Source organism: Peromyscus californicus, unplaced genomic scaffold (genome assembly GCF_007827085.1).
Source record: "Peromyscus californicus insignis strain IS unplaced genomic scaffold, ASM782708v3 Scaffold_4__1_contigs__length_199733344, whole genome shotgun sequence".
Taxonomy (NCBI): Eukaryota; Metazoa; Chordata; class Mammalia; order Rodentia; family Cricetidae; genus Peromyscus; species Peromyscus californicus.
In genome coordinates this window covers 83704400-83727522 of record NW_026294562.1, presented here as the reverse complement: position 1 = coordinate 83727522, position 23123 = coordinate 83704400, and the positions used below count along the sequence as shown (strand labels likewise).

The 23123-nt window shown below is 43.5% G+C and overlaps 1 protein-coding gene across 1 annotated transcript; it reads left to right on the top strand.

Moving 5' to 3' along the window:
- The first annotated feature begins 1789 nt into the window (after positions 1 to 1789).
- Positions 1790 to 23000, top strand: Acsm4 (acyl-CoA synthetase medium chain family member 4). Its single transcript, XM_052763366.1, has 13 exons — positions 1790 to 2020; positions 2997 to 3207; positions 6523 to 6730; positions 12044 to 12187; positions 13399 to 13555; positions 15462 to 15541; positions 16989 to 17112; positions 18862 to 18942; positions 19084 to 19185; positions 19607 to 19734; positions 19832 to 19931; positions 21213 to 21332; positions 22609 to 23000. The coding sequence occupies exons 1-13, from the start codon at positions 1820 to 1822 to the stop codon at positions 22693 to 22695; spliced, it is 1743 nt and encodes a 580-aa protein (XP_052619326.1). The 5' UTR covers positions 1790 to 1819; the 3' UTR covers positions 22696 to 23000.
- The last annotated feature ends 123 nt before the right edge of the window (positions 23001 to 23123 follow it).

Sequence of the window (23123 nt, the reverse complement as noted above, 5' to 3'; positions counted from 1 at the left end):
ATATTGATAATTAGCAATGCATGTTAATTATATAAGTTAATTAGTTTCATTATAATGTTTCCACGCATGATCCCTCTTTCCACATTGACACAAGAGTGTAATGTCAACAGAACTAACAGACATAGCTCTTCAAAGACTGTGGCAAACTTCATTTTTGCTCCAAGGGGTCTAGACGTCACTCTGGGGCAAAGGGGTGTGAACACAACAAGAGGGACCAGCACACTGAGCCCTGTGTGCTGTTGTTCGGTGTCACCAGGCTTCAGACCCAGGTTCCCTTTGCACCTGCGCATTTTTCCACTCTATGTAAACTAACTTTCTGGAGCTAAAAGACAGAAGGGTGGGGGTGCTCACCATAGACAAGAATGCCTATTGAGAAGGAAACACAAAGGACATTGTCCACAAGGTCCTGTGGTAACAGGAGCTCCAAGCCTCGGCTCTGCCACCATGAGCAAGACCATCTTGGGCAAGCTACTAGAGTTTGCATCAGCCTCCATGTCTTTGCCTGCAAAGTGGAAACAGCAGCAGCTTCAGTCTCACAAGCTTCTGTTGCGCATGTGCAATAACAGCGGGGGAGGGGGTGTGTGCTGGCCTCTCTAGAGCAAGCGCTTCATGAACAGCAGCTCTTTTTATTGGCTCTAAGTCACCCTTGGTGCTAAGAATGGAATACACAGCTATGTAGTGTCTATCCAGAGCAGCTAGGTTAGACAGCCAGGGCTCATGTATAGAAATGACAGCACATGACAGACTGCTATCACCTGAATAACCCAGAGTGCGAGCTACAGAAGATCAAAGCAAGAAGTAACTATAGAATTAGATGAAAAATACAAATGGAAGAAAAGGTGGGTAATTTTAACTGATATCACAAGCTAGTTCGAAAGAATTGAGAATACATCCAGGTATCCTGATTCACATGCTAATAGAATTCCATGAAACTATGTCATGACACTACCCGAACTGCAGTAATTAACAACTGGAAAGTCCTTTTTGACAAGTCACACATGTTACATGCGTTACTTATTAAATATTCATAATAAGGAGTAATGGATTGTATCTCCCCCCCTACCATCATTGAGAACACTGAAATATGGGAGGATGAAAATTTTTCCAAAGTCGTATGGCCATAAAGTATGCAGTTCAGAGCCTCAGTGAAAGTTTCCGTGAATCATGATGGAGGGATAATGGGCAGAGGAGAGCAGGCTAGCTGGAATCAGTGAATCATGATGGAGACATAATGGGCAGAGGAGAGCATGCTAATGAATCATGATGGAGGGATAATGGGCAGAGGAGAGCAGGCTAGCTGAAATCAGTGAATCATGATGGAGGGATAATGGGCAGAGGAGAGCAGGCTAGCTGGAATTGAGGGACTGGCAGGCTGTCTCTTCATGGTGGAAGTGGATGTTTTCAAAAATAAATGGGATGATTTTACTGGGAGAAGAAACTCGAACAGAGGCATGAGCAGATATGGTAAGAATGTGGGTTGATGGGGGGTGCAGGGAGGAGGGGAACAGGGCGACAACCTTGGAAGCCAATCCAAACTGCAAATATTCCCTTCGTGGTTTCCTTGGAGAGAAGACAGGGGCAGAAATTGAGAGTTTGACAACTTTACAGTTGTCCAGGTTCTTAGGGCTAAACTGGCCACAGGCAGAATGAAGAAGCATTCAGTAGGGGTGACACCAATCAGTGTCTAGTAGTGACGGGAGCTATATGAGGATGGAGCATTCTTTAGGAATCCACATCCCAATCCCCAGCTGACACTCCCCACTCACTGTCCCCACAGGCATCTCCACTTCCTATCTGAAGATAAAGTCCTCTGGCAATCATGAAGGTTCTCCTCCACTATCAGAGACTTAGATTTATCTGGCTTGCCAAGCCAGCCGGCCGGCACTTCCACAGAGACCCCCAGCTCTGGACGCCTCTGACGCTTGCTGACTTTGAAGCCATAAATCGTTGTGAGAAGCCATTACCCAAGAACTTTAACTTTGCTGCAGACGTGCTGGACCAGTGGTCCCAAAAGGAGAAGGTACAAGACAGCAGTAGGTCTCCACTGATCCTGTTGCTCTGTCTGCCATGTCCTCTCACTGTGTCAAGTTCTCACCTGTCAGGCTCAAATCGATTCTTTGTCTCAGCAAGGGCAGGAACGAGGATGGCTCCATGGGGACTTACCAGTACCAAGAGCCTGTATACACGCTTCGTTCCGACCAGTGTCTATCTTTTTGTTCCTCTCGTACAACTCAAAGTCCAGGGAGATGGGGTCAGATTAACTCAACCTTGAAAACATGCTCCTTCCCTGTTGAAAAAGGGCAAACCAGCCGGGCGGTGGTGGCGCACGCCTTTAATCCCAGCACTCGGGAGGCAGAGCCAGGCGGATCTTTGTGAGTTCGAGGCCAGCCTGGTCTCCAAAGCGAGTTCCAGGAAAGGCGCAAAGCTACACAGAGAAACCCTGTCTCGAAAAACCAAAAAAAAAAAAAAAAAAAAAAAAAAAAAAAAAAAAAAAAGGGCAAGCCCCCTGAAGGGGTGTGTTTCCAAGATGGTTGAATGGTTGAAGTGCCGAAGAGTGTGTCTTCTGCAGGCACACTGGGGAGCAGGTGTGGAGAAGGAGTGGTGGCAGATATCAGAATCTGCCTGCTGAATCTGGCAGCTTTCCATTACTGTGACAAAATACTTAAGATGCTCAACTTAAAGTGAAGAGAGATTTCTTTTGGTTCCTGAGTGCAGAGATTTCAATGTATGCTCAGTTAGCCCTGTGGCAGCCTTGGTTGTCGCAGGGAAAGTGCCTGGGAAGGAAGGCTGCTCACTCCAGGGCAGCTGAGGCGGGAGGGGGGAGGGCCTGGGGTTTGATTATTCTCTTCCTTCCACTAAGCTCTAGAGCCACAGGATAGGGACCACCCCTTTTAACATCGGGGTCTTTAGGGACCATACCTTTTAACACATGTGTCTTTGGGTGACATCTCCAAACCATGGCACATTACTTTCTTCTCCCCATGTGTCCTGGCCAGTCTGGAGAGAGGCCAGCCAACCCCGCCTTGTGGTGGGTGAACGGCCAAGGAGACGAAGTGAAATGGAGCTTCCAAGAACTGGGTTCCTTGTCCCGAAAGGCTGCTAACGTGCTCACCAAGCCCTGCGGCCTGCAAAGAGGAGACCGGGTGGCTGTGATTCTGCCCCGCATCCCTGAATGGTGGCTCATCAATGTGGCTTGCATGAGAACAGGTCAGTATCACAAATGTCACAGTTGTAAAACACAGAGACCAAAACTTGAGAATTTTCTGAGATTCCAGCTTTGACTAAAGCTACCCTTAAAGAAAGTAGAAAAAGAAAAGTTAAAATTAAGAGCAATCATGGTGTAATAATAATAACAGCCTTAAGAAAGAAATTGGTATTATTGTGATAACCATTTGTTAAGGCATTTGCCAAAAGTCACACCACTTGAAGGTTTCACTATTAGGGATCTGGGGAGATAGCTCAGCAGGCAAAGTGCTTGTGCAAACACAAAAATTTGGCATAGAGAGGTGTCTATAATGCCAGCACTGTGGGGCAGAGACAGGCACATCCCCAGGGCTCACTAGCTAGCCACATCTAGTCAAAACAGAAAGTTCCAGGCTCATACCTATACACTCACACACACACAAGTTAAAAATGAAAGCGTGAGTTACACTATTCAGAGTTAGACACAAAGCTCTACAGAAGCAAATGTGAATGTCAGCACTTCTTTACAGTGCAGAGTGCTGTGCCCACAGCCCAGAGTTCTCTCTTCTGAGTGTGTATCTGGATTCTCTGCCACATGAAAAGAAAAAAGAAAAGCAAGTATTTGGGGATGCAAAAACTTGTAAGAATATAAAGTACTCTGGGTCCAAGTTGGAAAAACATCCAGTCCAAAGAATTGATATATCCAATTACACATTTTCCTCAAAGTAGTAATATAATGCACCCCAAGTAAAAACTTGTACTTTCTGACAGGGGTCGATAAGTCACAGACTGCAGGTTCCCCTTGTTGGGTAAACAGAATTCTTTGCTCTGCAGCAAACTTACTGACTGAGACCAAGATCAATCCTGCAGTCAACAGAATCTAACACACCCAGCGGGTCCTCTACTAAAGAATTCTCTAATCACTCTAAAAAACACCACTGATCTTCAGACACCAACTAAAATAAATGAGGATGCCTAAGGACAGACTGCTACAGAGAACAGAAAGATGTTTGTGCAATATTATTAAAAATCATACAGAAATGGAGACAACTTGAATAAAAATGATTAAATAATTTGTAGCCTACTAAGATGTAAGTTTAGTTGAGGTGCTGACTGCTGCTTGAATGTCTGGTCCTGACGGGGTAGCACTTAAAAGACAATTTATACTAATGATTACCTAACAATATTAATATAATCAGGAGAATTTTGTAGGATTTAAGATACTCTTGCTGCTAATAAAATAGAGGACAACAGAAATATAAAAATATTTGCATTCACTATATAAAAAGGAGACACAAATGAGAAAACAACCGTAGTTGGAAGAAGATTAAGAGCAGTTTTATCTGTCATAAAATATGCACTTAATATTTTATTACTTGATATAACTTATTTAAATTATGAAATCCATGAGTGTTTAAACAAGCTAGTGTTTTAAAAAAAACAGTTCATTAAATGAAGAAAAGCAACTATGGACCTGTTTTCTCCCCAGGATGTCAAATTATTTATGTGAATTTTTTAAACTGCTTGCACTCACCACCTGGCAAACTGTTTTGATTTGCTTCAAGGCATACCCAAGAAAGCCTAAGACACTTGCCGTCCAGCAAATATTTGCTGTCTGAAATCCACTAGCAGAATGGACAATACCTGCCCCGACTCCCAAGGTGGTAAACTAGCCATTGAATAGATTCACAAATCCACCAAGGAGACTATACTCGTGAATCAGTAAGAGCAAATAATTTGTAAGAGAAACCATTTTATATTTTTATGTTGATTGATCATTCTGGGGTGCTCTAATGAGTTTTCTTAAGAGAATAAAAGCTTAATCAGTTGAAATATATTTGGTAAAATAGCCTCGGGATGGCAAGATAAAGGTAAAGATGCAGGTAAAGGTGCTTGCTACGCAAACCGAGAAACCCGAGTCTAATCCCTGGGACCTACCTAAAGGTGAAAGGAGAGCACTGACTTCACGAAAGTTGTCCTCTGTCCACATGCACACCATAGCATGAGGGCCCCCCCCCCACACACACACACAACTTCCTATTTCGTTGATTTCAGAATACTCAGCAAGGAATATATAGCTATACAGAACAGGTCTTGGGAATAATGGAAATGTCTTATGGCTTTGCCACTGACTGACTTCGTGACCCTTGGGTGAGTTATCATCCACTGGCATGTGATATGTGCTCAGTGAGGTGGTGGCTACTGCCGTGTTCTGCATGCCATTGTCTTCCCACGGGGTCACTCTGGAGAGTCAAACCACCTTCTCTCGGCCTTACATCTAATCCTGCCCCCATGTGTTCTACTTGTGAGGAGCTCTGAAAACCTGTCTCTGGCTAGTGTGTAGAATGAAGTGGGACAAATTAAGTGTTACCCTAGTCATCTAAGCAAATCTTGGTGGTACCAGACCTTTACATCAGAGATCTGCAGGCTGGTTTTGCCACTCACCAGCTATCACCAAAGTCTGAATGCGCCTACCTGGGCTGCTTTGAACAGTTGTCATGGGTTATCGAGATGGCTCGGTTAGTAACGGTGCTGACTGCACAAGCTTAGCTTCAGGAGTTCAATTCCCAGGACCCACAAAGAGAAGGAAAGAACCAAGTCCACAAAGGTACCATTTGACCTCCATACAAAACACACACATGCACATGCACGCACACACTCAAATAATAGATACATAAATATATCTTTTTTAAGTTTTTGAAAAGTCATCTCTAAGCATCCGGGGTTATACAATCTATCAAAAAACAATGGGCAGGCATTTTTGCATCTGCATACAGTTTTTCATTCTGTTCTGTTGCACTGATGTAGTATGTATATTATAAAACATTTGCAAAAAGGAGATGGCACATGAAAAGAATTCTAGTGTCTCAGTACCTTTGAAATTTCTATTATTTTCTCCTCCCATTCACAGTGGATTATCTTGCAAAACTCACCTTGGTTGAAAAGATTGAATAAGATAATGTTCATGAAAAATATGTCATAAAATGTAACATGAGGATTAAATGTTACATAACCGTTGCATAATCACATCAAACATGACATTAAAATGGCTCTTAGGATTAGCCCATCATTATGAACCAGAAGCTGTCATTATCCCCATGTTACAGTAAAGAAGGGAAGGCCAGAGAGACTAAGTTGCAAGGCCAGGACTAGACCCAAGGCCTGTCAGACTCCACAGCCAGAGCTCTAATGATCCCACATGCCAGCAGCCTGTGGAGTGTCCCAGGGAATCAAGGCATGGGTGCCTGAGGGCTGAAGTTCTTCCCCACCCAGGTGCAAGGCCCACATTTCCCCCATGGACTCCAGAGCTGTTAGCTCAGGAATTGCTTTATGTTTCAGGGCTTGTCTTCATGCCAGGAACGACGCAATTGACCAGAAAAGACATCCTCTACCGGCTGCAAGCATCCAAGGCCAAGTGTATTGTGGCCAGTGAGGAGGTGGCCCCTGCAGTGGACTCCATTGTGTCAGAGTGTCCCAACCTGAAGACTAAACTCTTGGTGTCTCCACACCGCTGGAACGGATGGCTCAGCTTTCAGGAGTTACTTCTGTGAGTATTTGGGGTGGGAGGCACTAGCAACAGCACTGAATCTGCTTGTCCAATGACTCAGCAGTATCCTGAGCTGATATAGGTTCCTTCCCAAAAAAAGAATTTTTTTAAGTGTACGTGTGTTTTGTCTACACGTAAGTCTGTGCACCACATGCATGCAGTGCCCACAGAGGCCAAAAGAGGGCGTTTGATCTTCTGGAGTTACAGATAGTTGTAAGCTGCCATATGGGTGCCAGGAATTGAACCTGGATCCTCTGCAATAACAAGTGCTCTTAAATACAGAACCATCTCCCCAGCCCCCAAAAGAATCATTTACTAAATGATTTACTGGCAGAAGGAAGAAATACAGCTCTGCCCTGACTTTCCTGTTTCCTCTGTGGCCAGTGATGAGTGTGCAAAGGCCTTTGCCCAGCTCCTGGGTCACAGCTATTACCAGTCTTCCTTTTATTCCTTGGACATGCTCTAGCTCAGGGCCTTTGCACTGGCTGTTTCTCCTGCCTGGGATGCTCTTTCCTAGTCCTTTTCATAGTTGTTCCTTCTTGTCCCGTTTCAGTTAAAATGTTTTATCATTAAGTGTTGCTGCCCCTGACCAACTAGATGAGAGTCATAGGCTCTTTTCCCTTCACACCACTGTTTCTTCACATCGCCAGTCCCTCTGAGTGATCAGACTAGTCTTTTGTTCTCATAGATTTAGTTTTATCTGTTCCACCATTTGGCTTTGTAAATAAAGTTTTATTGGCACACAGGAGTGCTCGTTTTGTTTTATTGTCTGTGGCTGCTTTCATGTAATGAGAGCAAATTTGGGCAGTTGCAATAGAGACCTTATTACACACAGAGCCTAAAATGTCTGCCATCTGGCCCTTTGCAGAAAACATTACAGCTCCTGTCCTAAATTATATGCTCAAAGGAAGACAAAACTTTGCTGCACATTTGGTTGATACCTTTATCTTCAACACCTAACAACACATAGCTGGGTGCTGAAGGAATATTAATAATCAATTGAACAAACAGATTGCATAACCTCGGTTTTCTTCCTATGTAAAACGGGGATATTTTGTACTGCAAACATCTAATGATAGTTGAGGATAAAATAAGCTATGAGAAAGCATCTCCTAAGTTTTTTAAAAAATGAGAAAAAAATGTTCATTGATAGCATTATACTTATTTAAGTGGCTGGTGATTTGTAAAAAATTTTTAAAAAATGCAGTTCGTATTTTTTGTAAGTTTTGAATCCAGATAAGTTAAATGAAATTTCTTAATCTATGAAATCAGGATAATGACAGTATGGGGTTGCAGAAAAGACAAATGGGATAAGGTAATATGACATTGTCTTAGCTAGGGTTTCCATTGCTGTGAAGAGACACCATGACCACAGCAACTCTTATAAAGAAAAACATTGAAGTGGGGTGGCAGCCTACAGTTTAGAGATTCAGTCTATTATCGTCATGGTGGGACATGGCGGCAAACGGGCAGACATGGTGCTGGAGAAGTAACTGACAGTCCTACATCTTGCAGGCAACAGGAAGTGGTCAGTGACACTGGGCAGTTATCTTGAGCATATGAGACCTCAAAGCTTGCCCCCCACAGTGACACACTTCCTCCAACAAGACTACACCTACTCCAACAAAGCCATACCTCCTAATAATGCCACTCCCTCTGAGCTTATGGGAGCCAGTTACATTCAAACTACCACAGACATGCTCAGCATAATGCCAAGAACAAATAGCGCAGTAATCGCAATTGTGCTGGAAGGCTGGGTTCACATAGAGGATGAAGGGAGCAGATGTGGGGCTGGTTGACTTTGTGTGGGGAGACAGGGTGGCTGGGGAACGGTCGTTTGGAGGACGATGAGACTGGCAATGCACAGTGCTTGCCTAGAATGACAAGGCCTCAGGCTCCATTCCCAACACCACAAAAACGGAAACTAAAAGCAGGTGTGGAGTATATTCAGGAGGTCAGTGTAGGAGAAGGCAGACCTTAGAAGCCAGTTTAAGCGACACAACAAGCACTATCAAAAAAAAGAAAGAGAGAGAGAGAGAGAGAGAGAGAGAGAGAGAGAGAGAGGGAGGGAGGGAGGGAGGGAGGGAGGGAGGGAGGAAGGAAGGAAGGAAGGAAGGAAAGAAGGAAGGAAGGAAGGAAGGAAGGAAGGAAGGAAGGAAGGAAGGAAGGAGAGAGGGAGGGGGAAAGGGAGGGAAGAGAGCCAGCAGAGACAGCTATAAGATAGTAAGTTCAGGTTTAGGAGAGCTGGAGAGATGGCTCAGCAGTTAAGAGCACTGACCACTCTTTCAGAGGACCCAGGTTTGATTCCCAGCACCCACATGGCAGCTCACAACCATCTGTAAGCTCAGTTGCAATGCCCACTTCTAGTTTCCATGGGTCTACATGCATGTAGTGCACAGACCTGCATGTAGGTAAAGCAGCCATATACAAATTTTTTCAAGTAAGTTAACGGCTAGCCAAATCAGATCAGGAATCTAAGATTATCCAGATGTCTAACAGGTGGAGAACATGTGAGTCTCAGGTATAAAGATAAAAATCTGGAAGTTACCAGGAAAGAGTCGGCTCTGAAACTCCAGAGCTCTGAACTCAGAGGAGAGAAAAGCAGACCTCATTGTAACCCCTGCGCATCTTCCTGCCTCTCAGAGATCCTAATGTCTCTGCTTCTAGAAAAAGTAAACACATAATAAAAGCTTTGTATTAGTAGGTTTCCTTACTGAATTGAGAACTGTCCAGAGACAAGAGATGTCCCCTAACCTAGGATGTTAGATAAAGTAACATAATCTCCCCACTCTGGAACCCACAACATCCAACTTCACCCAATATTTGTACTGAAAGAAAAAATTCAGTAATCTTTTTCCATTTTGAAGAAAGAGAGTTACCAAAAGTATCTCAATACTTGGTGAAACTATTTTTGACATTGTGGCCTGAATATGTTTATTACGTCTCTACAGTTCCGATGGCATCCTTCATCATTAAAATTAGCTGAGGACTAGAGATATAACCCAGATGATGGAGTTTGCCTAACATGGGTGAAGCCCTGAACTTCTCCAATGCCTTGTAATCTGGGTAGGGTAGCATGTGTGTGTAATGTCAGCACTCGAGAAGTGGAGGCAGGAGTAAATTTAACATCATCTTCAAATGCACAGTTTTCAGCCAGCCTTGGCTCTATAGACAATGCCTCAAAAACAAAATGATAATATAAAATGAAATTCATTGAAATGAAACCTTTTACTTGGAATTTTTCCAAAAGGTAAATTAAAAATATAATTCATGAGGCAGGGCATGGTGATGCATGCCTTTAATCTCAGCACTCAGGAGGCAGAGGCAAGCAGATATGTATGAGTTTGAGGCCAGACCGGTCTATATAGTGAGTTCCAGGCCAGCCAGGGGCTACATGGTGAAGTGTGTGTGTGTGTGTGTGTGTGTGTGTGTGTGTGTGTGTGTGTGTGAAAAAATCTGAAATATTGTATCAGTTATCCATCACTGACTAACAGCCTATCCAATACTTACTGATGTAAAAACAAAAGTAACATTTTATTTGCTTATATTCTGTGAGTCAGAAGTTCTTGCACGGTTCACCAAAGGCAGCTGGTCTCTGTGTCACGTCAGTTGGATGAGGTCAGAATATCAGAGAACAGGTTTATTCCTAAGCTATTGGTGCTGACTGACAGCAGAGGCACCTGAGTTCCATTCATGTGGCCCCTCTGTCAAGCAAGACAATCTGAACATCATCTAGGGCTGAGTCCTCTGGTCTCCAAGGACAGGAAAAACAACTGTGATACCTTTGCAAGATGAAGAAGTCCCAGAATCCCTGGCACACTGTTTGGCACACAGGTTAAGTCGTAAGTCTCACCCACATTTAAAGATGGAGGACCACTGCTCCATCCTTCAGTGCAGGGATGGCGTGTTTGTGCAGGGATAGGAGGGGCTGGAGAGCTGTCTACACAGCCTTACACAGATTGCTATCACCTAAAATGAATGCTTTCCACCTTAGTAATCCAAGTACTGATGACCCGAACAGTATTGAGGATTGCCTAATTGGCTAGCATGGACCCCAATTTAGCTGTCTTTCATTGTCTCATTTTTGGTATGATGCCAGCATGACTGAGAGAGTTCCAGACATAAACATTGTATACATTCTATACATACACAGTATTCATGGGCTGTGAGACAGGAGGAATGGAATGGGAGATGGACAGTGGTATCCTGTCTCCATTATTCTCTTTTTTATCTCATAAAGATATATGCATGATGTGTGTTTGTGTGTGCGTGTGTGTGTGTGTGTGTGTGTGTGTGTGTGTGTTCCCATGCATATGGGCACATGTGTATGTGAGAGTCCACATGTACATGCTTGCATGTAAAGGCCTGGGGCTGACATCAGACGTCTTCCTCAATCTCTCTCATCACCTTACACACTCTCTTATTACCTTACTCACTCTCTTGTTGAACCCAGAGCCCATCAATGGCACTATTCTGGGTAGCTAACTTGATCTAAAGCTCCTGTCTCCACCTTCCAAGCCATGGATCACAAATGGGCCACCACACCAGCCTGGCATTTACATAGGTGCTGGTATCCAAACTCTGGTCCTCATGAGCCATCTTCCCAGCCCTCATGACTCTTTTTTCAAAGCAAGCAAATGTCTCCTAAAAGTAGGGCTTTGCATCTATTGGCTATAATTCTCCCAGGCCCATTCCTAAACCAGCCACTGGGAAGGAAAAGAATGATCCTGGTTGGCTTGCTTAACTATGGCTAACTGAGGAGGCAGTTTCCCTGAAGCACCTGGCTACCTAGTGCCTGAACAAAACCAGACTTTTATTAGTTCAGAGAAAAGAGAGGATAGCTATTTGGTTAACTACTAGCTTGTTCTATCAGAGATATTGAAGATTCTGAACAACAAAAACTTTTTAAAGTTTGGTCTCAATGTATTTGGCTTTTGAGTCTAAAGTTCTTCCTCTAAGCCCCAACCCTTGAAATGGTATCAATTTACAAAGATTCAATGCTATTTTTAAATTTTTTAAATAAATTACAAAGACGTTGAAACAAAGTGTATGTGCTTTCATTTCTGACTTTGTGAGTTCCCTTTGGCTGTGTATTTGGCCTACCATTAAATGAGCTTACAAACGAGAACTTATGTTGTTGAATCTTTGCCCTGATCTTTAGAGTCCCTCAAAGATTTCCTGGGAGTTTCTGCTCAGGGAAGCTTTGTGGTAGGTTTAGTCCATGACTCCCCTGTGGTAAGGGGGAAGTGAGAGCAGAACAATAGCAGAGTCGACTGGTCTGTCTTCAGCCTCTATCTTGGGGTTCACCTGCAGATCGGCTTCTGAAGAGCACAGCTGTGTGGAGACAGGAAGTCAAGACCCAATGGCCATTTACTTCACCAGTGGGACCACAGGCTCCCCCAAGATGGCTCAGCACTCACAGAGCAGCCTTGGCATTGGGTATACCCTTTGTGGAAGGTAGGAAGAAAAAAACCTATGGTTTTATTCTTATTTTGTTTGCAGCTAGGTCTCACACTGTGACTGGCTCTGTACTGTAAATCCCTATGTACTCTAAACTGACCTCAAATTTTCAGCAATCCTCCTCTCCCCACCCCCAAATTTGGTATCGCAGGAGTGCACCACCACACCCACTTCTTTGTTTTGTATTCAGTTTCCCAGGCTGTCAGTGTGGGTGTCCAACTGTCATTGGAACACCTCTCTTTGAATGGCTATTTTGGTATCTCTAACAGAACTCTCAGTGCCCCTGTCCCACCCTAGGTAAATGGTGCCATCTAATTAACTGATCAAGCAAGAATTTAGGATTGGTGCTTGATGCCTAGCATGTCTGCCATCCTCTCCTTATTGCCAGGTGAATTTACCTACCCAGAAGGGTCTTTAAAAATAAATCTACCTAAAACTGTTACATTGCTCTATTTAATTTTCCTTATACTTAAAGCATTCAATGATCAATCTCAATCATCAAGCCATAAGATCTAGAATACCCAAGGATTATCTTCTGATATGCCTAGGGGATTGCCATCTTGATTAGGTTCACTGAGATGGTAAGACCTGCCCACCGTGGGTGTCACCATTCCCTGGGCTGGAGTCCTGGACTGAAAGTGAGCTGAGCACAAGCATTTGTCAGGTTCTGCTTCCTGACTGTCAACAACGTGTTAGCAGCTCCCTCAGGCTCCTACTGCCAGGATTTCCCCAGCATGGTGGAGTCTACCCTGGAACTGTGAGCAAAATTTAAATTAATCCTCCTTCTGTCAGAGGATGTTATCACAGCACTTTAAAATAAATATCTTATCTACCTCTCCTATAACATTTACATACTTAGTTCACATTATTGTGTGTTTGTTCCTACTCTGCTTCCCTAAAATAAAAGTAGAGATCTGTCTGTGTGCTTCATGATAACAGTACCTTCTAATAATAGTTGCTCATTAAATATTTGTTATAGTGATGGACAAAACCCAGTCCCCAGTACACCAAATCCAGCCCCCATTCTACTCCCAGATGACGTAAGGTTCAGGAAGTCCTTCTAAAGAGCAGGACATGCACAACTCTGCATGTGCTCTGAGACTTGCTTCCACTGTGGTGCAGGGCAAGGCTACTCCTCAGAAACACGAGTGTTTGCTTACCAGTTTTATGTTTGTTTTTACTCTATTCTGCTGCTTCTCTGTATGTAGGTATTGGCTGGACTTGACACCCTCAGATATCATGTGGAACATGTCAGACACTGGCTGGATCAAGGCTGCCATTGGTAGCGTGTTTTCTACGTGGCTTCAAGGTGCCTGTGTCTTTGTGCACCGGATGGCCCAGTTCGACACTGATACCTTCCTAGATGTAAGTCTTGATCCCACAAACCCATAAGGAAGGGATTCCTCAGGCTCCAGGGCTTCTCAAGGTTCTGGAAATCATGGTTTTGTTTTGTTTTTTTAAAAAAGCAAAGTCTCAGGGAGTTGACTTAGGAAGGCTTGTGAGTGGAGGGGCTCACACTCTCAGAGGCTACAGCTGCAAATCACTCAGGGTTCACATGTGTGGATAAGTCATGGCAGCTTAGGAGCATATTTCTAAATAACAGAAGGCTCAAGTTTAAACATACTTTGTTTCTGATCTAATGAAAAAAGGGCAATAGCTGACCTCAGGAGGTTGCCTTTCTCTTACAGCAGTCCTTTCCAATCCCCTCTCTTTCCCCATCCTGTGTTCCTCATTGTAATTCATAGACCCCAATACTCCTGCAAACCAGATATGCATGTCTTCCACCAGACATGGCTACATTAAGATATCTAATAGCACAGCAAGCTAACTGTAGTCTACACCACATTTCAAAAGAACTAGAAGGTAAGATAGTCCCAACACACAGAGGTGATTATATTTGGGGATATTCACATGCTAATTGCCTTGATTTGGTTGTATGCAACATATATATATATATATATATATATATATATATATATAAATATATATTATACTCCATAAATCAGGGCTCTTTAAACATTGCCACTGTGATCTTTTTTCACCCAAGAATGTAACCCCCCAGCTATACAAATACAACTTTACTGACAATAAATCATAAAGAATTTATCTTAAAATAATTCTTTGATATATATGTAATTTCACAATTCATTAAAAACGAAGCTAATTTATATACTAATAAAAATATCTGACAGCTTTGGCCTGGTGAAAACATGATTAAAGCCAATTACATTCAATAGTAAAAATATCAGTTAGTCTTTATGAAATCCGTAGCATTTATAAAGCATCACACCCGTGTGTGAATAAAAGCTGTGTTCAATCTGTGATTATTTATTTATTTTTTTACTACCTGGTCTAACAAGATAGATTGGAAGGCCTTAAGAGAAATATAGTGAGATAAAGGAAGGGGGCTCTCTGCATCAAGTTTAACAAGTGTCCTGAAAAAGAACTGTTTACTCCACAATTTCAAGACTTCTTTTGCAAAACAAGAGCATTTTTCAATTTTATAAAGATAATATAGTTGTGAAAATCTCTAGAGGACTTGTGTTATTCTGAGACGTATACATTGCACTTACTAAAATGTTAAAGCCTCTGAAGCAGGTGCACAGAGAAAAAGGCCACTTTATGAATTAGGAGTTATTCTCGACATTATGACAGTGCAGCTGGCCTGCACACACGAGGACAGCATTGTCCAGAATGCTTATGTTTGATACCAACCGTGAACACAGTGAACGATGCAGTGGAGCCGGCTCCGCCGTTTAGGGCTCCTCTGAAGCATGATAGTTTCGCTAGACTTAAAGGGCCGACCTAAGGAACTAGAGGTGCAGTAAGCCCGGCAAAATTTACGCCCCTCTAAAGTGCCTGTTTCTGGACTTGCTCAGTGTTCTCTGAAGGTGGCTGTCCTTCACAGGAATGGTGTGGAAAGGTCCTGGTAGACTAGCTCAGTGCAACACAGACACATGAGTAGAAATGGGTGTGAGTTCACCATGTGAAGTTCTGAAGTCGAGTAGACCAGTTCATATTGTGGATTGTTCTCCAACTCAGCAATTCACCTATTGAATTTGACAGTGTAGGCCTTTTTATAGATTGTATGCATTTCTCTTTCTATTAACTAGAAACCCCCAAACATGTTGCTAATGACAGCTGGTGAATATTGACTTTCTTATTCCGTGTGATTAGCAGGCAGAAATGGAAAAGAAAGGTTATAAAGTGTCATCTCTAGCCATGACCTCTAGCTGATCACTCCTGACATGTCTGTCTTTCTGTCATCCAGACACTTACCACTTATCCCATCACGACCCTGTGCAGTGCTCCTACTGTGTACCGGATGCTCGTACAAAAGGACCTTAAGAGGTACTGGACAGAACTCTCCATCTGAAGCACAAGCGGAAGCTGTCATCCAACATTGCAGAGCTTCCCTGTGGTAGCACAGGGTGGCCCAGGAGTCTGAATCTCAGAGTATTAACATCTGGACCAGTTAACACTGTGTCTGGAGCTATTCTGTGCACTGCGTGATACTGAGCAGAGGCCAGTAGCATCGTGCTCCCCTTTTCCTTCATTCATGATAATCAAAATGTCCCAAGATGTTATTGGTACCTTGTGGGGACAAAATCATATGGCAGCTTAGGATCCAGGGGAAGGGCTGGGGAGATAGTTCAATCAGTCACATACTTGTCACTCAAGTATGAGGACCCGAGTTTGACCCCCAGGACCACGTGAACATTCAGGTGTGGTAGTGTGCATTTGTAATCTAACACTGGGAAGACAAAGACAAACAGATTCCTGGGGCTCACTGGCAAGCCAGAATAGCTTGCTTGAGGAGTTTGAGGCCAGGGAGAGTCCTTATCTCAAAAAAAAAGAAAAAAAAACACAGAAAACAATGTGATGGTACTTGTGGAATCACACCTGAGGTTGCCTTCTGACCTACACAGACATGGGCATCTGAACACACACATACACCCACACCTATAGGAGCATGCACATATATATGTGACATGGAGAGACGTCCCTTCTTTTCCTGTCAGAGTCACCTCCTTGTGGCTATCAATGTGAACATCTTGCCTGACATTTCAAGTATAAGGCAAAGCTATATAGGGGTTACTTGAAGACACGAGGTACATTTTGCCCACATAGCTCCCTGCTTGTTTGAGGCCCCACTGTGTATGAGAGTCAGACTGTCCCACATTTTCTTGTCTGATCCAATAGACCACTAGTTAAAAACAAAAGATCAAAAGTCAAGCAAGCTGGGCTTTGCTACTTGCTTACTTGGCCTCGCTAAGCCCCGTTAATTTCACTTATGACTCTGTGACAAGGATCAGTGTGGATGGCATGCTTGGGCAATCCGCCTGAATTGGTTCACAGTGCAGAGCGTCCTACTTGATGCTCTATTACTGGGGAGGCTTTTACAATTTCTTTAGTCTCTCTAGGCTCCCCTGTTCTGTGGAATAGGACTTATGAGAAATCTAAGTGTTCCTAGAGCTATTATCACACAGCCACCACCTAATCTGTGTTATATCATTTATCTCATAATTATAATACTGTGTACTATTATTAGCATTTTTATCTACCCTTTTCCCTTCTATGCTCCCGCCTGCCAACATGAGTTTCTCCAGGAACCTTCTGTTAGCCACTCATGTGCCCCACACAAATAGAAGGTACCCAGCAATATGGGAGGTATTCAGAAAATATTTAGGTCCTGAATGTTTCTAAGACCCATTTCTCCCAGCTCTTCTGTCGCTTGAGCATCTAAACTTGTGAAGAAATGTTCTCCCCCAAAGACCATGCAACTCTGTCTCCCCAGATACCAATTCAAGGGGCTACGGCACTGCGTGACAGGAGGGGAGCCCCTCAACCCAGAGGTGCTGGAACAGTGGAAGGTGCAAACCGGGCTGGAGCTGTACGAAGGCTACGGACAGACTGAAGTGGTACATTTGCAGGACCAAGTTTAAGTTTACAAGTTTTACCTCAGTGGCCATGGGAGATTGGGCCCCAGACCCTAGAAGATACCAAAATCCTCAAATGTTCATATTCCTTATATTAAATGGGACAGGATTTGCACAGAACTTAAACACATCTTTCTTTATATTTTAAATTGCTAGATTACGTATGGTACCAAATACAATGCAAAATGACTATTTGAAACTACTGCTTAAATAGTTGTTCTGCTGTGTTAATTGGGGAAAAACAGGACAGCAATGCTTGTATATACCCAATACAGGTGCAATTTTTGCTTTTCTATTTATTTATTTATTTATTTATTTATTTATTTATTTATTTATTTATTTATTTATTTATTTATTTTGGTTTTTCAAGACAGGGTTTCTCTGTATAGCCCTGGCTGTCTTGGAACTCCCTCTGTAGACCAGACTGACCTCAAACTCAGAGCTCAGAGACCCACCTGCCTCTGCCTCCTGGGTGCTGGCATTAAAGACATGTGCCAACACCTCCTGGCAGGTACAATTTTTAAAACCACATACTTCAAATCCTTGATTAGTAGCTTCTAAGGATAGAGAATCTATGTATATGGAGACCTGGCTGTATGATGGGGCTTATTCAGCCCCAGGATTGACCACTGAGGCCTTGAGTGCTCCACTCATGCTCCAAATCTTTATGGAATTCCTCAGAATACCTTGCTGCAAATAGTATTCAAATTTGTGAATTGCTCAGCTAGGTGTGGCTAAAAGGGGGCTGTTATTGGCCTTTTTTTTCCCTCCTCTATGCATAGGTGATATCTCAGCAAACTTAGGGACTTATGGGGTTTTCCATTGCCCTGAGAAGGACCTTCCCAGCCCCGAGAGCCTCCAGGAGAATTTATTCCAATGTGCATACAATGGAGCCTAGAAGGCATGGTTCACAGCTGAGTGGTCCTCAACTAGGTGTGGCAGAATATGCCTTCAGTTCCAGTACACAGGCAACTGAGGCAAGAGGACCACACATTCAAAGCTAGTCTCAGCTACATCATGGATCTAAGGTCACCCTCCACTATAGTAAGACCTTTAGACCTTGTCTCTAAAGTCCAAACCATAACAATAAGAAAGAGGTATGGTTCTCACAACAGCAGCAGAGATGCCACATAGAAATGTGGTAGAGTGCAAATCCTCAGATCCTACCCAACATCACTGGATCAGAATTTTGGGGGTGAGGCTCACCCCAGAAGATGACCTTGATTTTCTGGGAAAATCAGGCAAAACAGTGGAGGGTGAGTGCAGTGTCTACATAGGCCAGAAAAGGGTGTTGAATGCCCTGGAGCTAGACTTACAAGCAGTTGTGAGCTGTCAGGCATGGATGCTAGGAACTGAACTTGGGTCTTCTTTCTGGAAGAGCAGTATGCGTTGTTAAACACTGGGACATCTCTCCAGCCCTCTCCATGGTTTTTGTATGCTTGTTTGTTTTTGAGACAGGCTCTCTCACTGAACCTAGCACTCACCAATTACATTAGACTGGCTGGCCAGTGATCTCAAGGAATCTGCCTGTCTCTACCTCCCCAGCATTGGGCTTACAAGCTCACAACCACTACACATGGCTTTTTATGTGAGTTCTGGGGATCAAAACTCAGGTCCTCGAGTTTGATGGCAAGTGCTTTATTAACTTGGGCATCTCCCCAGCCCCCCCAACCTGAATCTTGTTTCATTGTCAGAATTTATAAACCTATATAAAGCATGTCCTCTTCATAGGGAATAATTTGTGCCAATCACAAAGGACAAGAAATTAAACCAGGCTCCATGGGAAAAGGAGTAGTGCCCTATGATGTCCAGGTGAGTTGAGAAAACATTTGGTTCAAAAAAGAAGAAAAAATGCTTTGGTTTTCTCCTCTTTGAACTACTATTCATGATCTGCTTTCATTTTATGAAAAGAAAAAAAGGGGGTAAAGACTCAAATTATTTATTTTATTCCAGATTATAGATGAAAATGGAAATGTCCTACCATCTGGCAAAGAAGGGGAAATTGCCCTCAGACTGGAGTCTACTCGGCCCTTCTGCTTCTTCTCTGAATATGTGGTATGAGCATGAAGAACATGCTAGCCATGCCTGAATACAGAAATGGGCCCAAATTTCATATCCACCATACCTTGTTATGTCTTGGGCAAGTGTTAAATACAGGTCTGTTTCATTAGCTGTAAAATGGGGAGAATGACATCCATGTCTTGAGAGTAACGTTAAGACAAATGCTCCATGTAAGAAGCCAATGGCAGTGGCTGTCCTCAGAGAGGAAAGGTGGACCGGCTGAGCGAGAAGTTACTCTCAAGCCCTGGAGTTCGCAGGAGAGGTGTAGCTCTTAGATCTTAGATCCTTTGTGTTCTAGTGCCCTTTATAAAAACCCTGATTTCTTTTATAAATATGATGTGAAAGTCCCTCAGTGGATGTCACACCCCGTCTGTTCTGGCCAGACTAACCCCCAAACGCCATCTTCGATTGGTAGGACAATCCAGAAAAGACTGATGCCACAATAAGAAGAAATTTTTATGTCACTGGAGACAGAGGAGTAATGGACAATGACGGATATTTCTGGTTTGTCGGCAGAGCAGATGATGTCATTATATCCTCTGGGTTTGTACATTTGCTTTCTTAGAAAGTGATGGCATGGCAGGGTGGGAGAGCTCCTACTTGGGGAATGTGGTGATCAAAGGCTTCCTCTCCTCTGCAGGTACCGGATTGGGCCATTTGAAGTGGAGAGCGCACTGATAGAGCACCCAGCAGTCGTTGAGTCAGCTGTGGTCAGCAGCCCAGATCCCATCCGAGGAGAGGTAGAGTGGATGTCAGAACTAAAGCAGCAATTTCATTGTCAAGTTCTGTCCATGTGTCTATGGCAAAGGCCAACTCAGGGGCACTCCTTTAGTTCTCATCAGAGAGTACATTATGCAGGAAATCTACTTTACAGAGGAGTTTTCTATCTCAAAGGAGTCTGGGATCCTTTGAGTGGCCCATGACAGAAACACCCCTCAATTCAGGGGTTCGAGCTTTATCCAAGCATTCCTGTGACGTTATGGAGGCTCAGTCTCCCTGTCTGCCTAAGATCCTTCACTGTAGTTCTTCCCATCACATAGCAATCAGCTCCAGACACAAAGAAATATAACTCCCTCCCACCCTACCAGGAAGGAGTGAGTTCTTTTCAAAACTGTTTCAAGTAAACTCCACCACATCTCTAGCCAGTGTGGTTCAGCAATTGGTGTAGCCAACTGGCTAGACCTGGATGATATGCCGGTCAAGGGTTCTGAAGGAAGGTAAGTGCTGGTAGTTCTACCAGAATGTAGTGAGGGGAATATTGCTCAGACACCTCAGAGACTGCTGATCCATGGGGAACAGATACTGCATAAGCAAAAACATCAGACTCATCTCCTATGCAGCTATTACAGCTCAAAATACATCTCTTATTGAAATGAGAACAGAAATTGTACCCAGGGTCCCCCCTAAATTCCCATTTGTCTATTTAGGAATCACATCTCCCTTTCCTCCTGGAAGTTTTCTGAAGACTTAGCAAACAGAAAAATGTTGAGTCAGTGTGGCTATCAGTACCCCCCCCCCCCACACCTTCTTCTATGCCTCCCCATCACATATCATGACCTACCACAGGGGTATTCTGAATGGCATCTTCTTGCCCCTCCACTCTGGATCTATTCCAATCTCCAAAGTATTTTCTCCTGCCACCACATCTTCATCTTTTCAACGTAACTGATCTCAACTGAATTCCAGAATCTCTGTCAGATCTCCTTCATATCATACTCTTTAGAATCTCCATTTTTTCCTGCTCAACATGCCTCTAACTGTAGAAGTATCATAGCATAAATGCCTACCTCCAAATCAAGGACTGCCAGATACAATCAAGTGAGCAGAACTCAGCACTCCCCACATTCACAGTCCACTCCTCTGGAAAGAGCTCCCCAGATGCACTTTGTAATCTTTATAATCTGTACCCAAGTTCATTCAGCATCTCTGGGGTTTGCACTGCTGGGAACAGTCCTGCCTGTGTTCAGCAATGGCTCCAAAGCCTTGATGTGTCTTACAAGCTGATGGCTTTCCTGCCACAGGTGGTGAAAGCGTTCGTGGTGTTATCTGCACCCTTCAAGTCCTCCAACCGTGAGAAGTTGACTGCCGAACTTCAGGATCATGTGAAAAACTCAACAGCACCTTACAAGTACCCAAGAAAGGCAGGTGCAAGTTACCTTTGACTGTGTCTGGTTTCGGCTTTACACTTGCTATGTATCCTAGAAGACACCTTTCCAGTTTGTTTACTATGACAGTTTTTTGTTTTAAAGTGTTTTATATTTAGGATACTACAAATGATTTTTTTAAAAAAGAAAAAAAAGTTTTAAAATCAACACTGCAGGGGCTAGGGGTATGACTCCTTGCTGTGTGAGGACCCCAGAACCCATGCAAATGCGGGGTGGGTATGCTGGCCCACCTGCCTGTAATTCTAGCCTTAGAAGGCAGAAATAGAACACCAGAGCAAGCTGGCCAAGGCAGAGGTAGAACACCAGAGCAAGCTGGCTAGCAAGACTAGCCATATCTGAGAACTCTGGGTTTGATTAAGAGACACAGCCTCCATAAAAGGTGGCGCGCACATGCGCGCGCACACACACACACACACACACACACACACACACACACACACACACAGAGAGAGAGAGAGAGAGAGAGAGAGAGAGAGAGAGAGAGAGAGCGCTCTTCCTGAACCTTTCTTCAAAGGACGAAGACGCACATGTAAAAGACAAAGATGGTTGCTGCAGTGCCTGCCAGCACTGGAGTAGTACCAGCTGCTACTGGATGAGTACAAGACCATCTCATCTCCACTGGCATCATTTGGGCCAATATGTAGTTAATGTGATCTGATCCAACCATCCTCACACTTTCTCCATTAAAATAACTAAATTGGTAATTCTTTGACTTTCAGAAAAGAGTTGTGAAGGTAAGAGTATTATCTTTGTTTTTTTTTGTTTTTTTTTTTTTTTTTGGTTTTTCGAGACAGGGTTTCTCTGTGTAGCTTTGCGCCTTTCCTGGGACTCACTTGGTAGTCCAGGCTGGCCTTGAACTCACAGAGACCCGCCTGGCTCTGCCTCCCAAGTGCTGGGATTAAAGGCGAACAGTATTATCTTAAGAGAAGAAATCAAAGACAGAAGTTTATGGGCAGGGTGTAAGGTGAAAACTCTGAATACTCTATTAATCACCCCTAAATTCCTCAGATTCCTGAGGTCCCAGCTCTTAAAAACCGTGTTTTAAGAAAAAGGCCTCTTCTCCGAACCAGATGTAGTAGAAGGCAGTAGTCTCAGGTGCAGACAGAGAAGGCCAAAGAAAGGATGAAAAGATTATTTCCTTTTGGCAGGACACACCAAGCCTCCAAACTTAGCCAGATTCTCCTACTGCACTGACAGCCAGGATGAGACAAATGAAACCAAGAGCCTCATGGTGTGTTTTTCTATCAATTAGGTGGAATTTGTTCAAGAACTCCCGAAGACAATCACTGGGAAAATCAAACGCAACGTGTTAAGAGACCAGGAGTGGGGCCGAGCGTAGCTGGATGGGAATGAGGCGGGACTATGTAATGACGCAATTGTTTTAGTACTTGCTTCCCGAAAACTCAGTGACTATATGTTCTTAAAACGCTTTACGATTTGTTTTTTCCCCATATGAAAATAGGTTTCGTTTTGTACCTAAACAATAAAAAAAACAAAAAAAGCAAAACCTAAACATGTTTGAGGATGCTCTTCTGATGCTCAAGCCAACACAGAGAATGAAGTGTTTAGAATGACCAGGTCAAATGACTGCAGAGGGGCAGCATGCCACGAATCTGTGCTTTGTTCTTCTTGTCCTGAGTAATCAAAAATAAAGATGGACTGTCCTAACAGAAATGTTTAAGACATCTGCATAACCAGTCTTTATGAGATCATGGGCTCAAGAAGATGAAATTACTGCTCAAACCAGGAGTATAAATGACTCAAAGG

What these genes read in the sequence shown, in the direction of transcription:
- Acsm4 (XM_052763366.1), top strand. Translation starts at nt 1,820, where the DNA reads ATGAAGGTTCTCCTCCACTATCAGAGACTTAGATTTATCTGGCTTGCC. An exon ending in AGCTTTCAGGAGTTACTTCT is followed by an intron (nt 6,731 to 12,043) that starts GTGAGTATTTGG and finishes GTTCACCTGCAG; the next exon opens with ATCGGCTTCTGAAGAGCACA. An exon ending in GATGTCATTATATCCTCTGG is followed by an intron (nt 19,735 to 19,831) that starts GTTTGTACATTT and finishes TCTCCTCTGCAG; the next exon opens with GTACCGGATTGGGCCATTTG.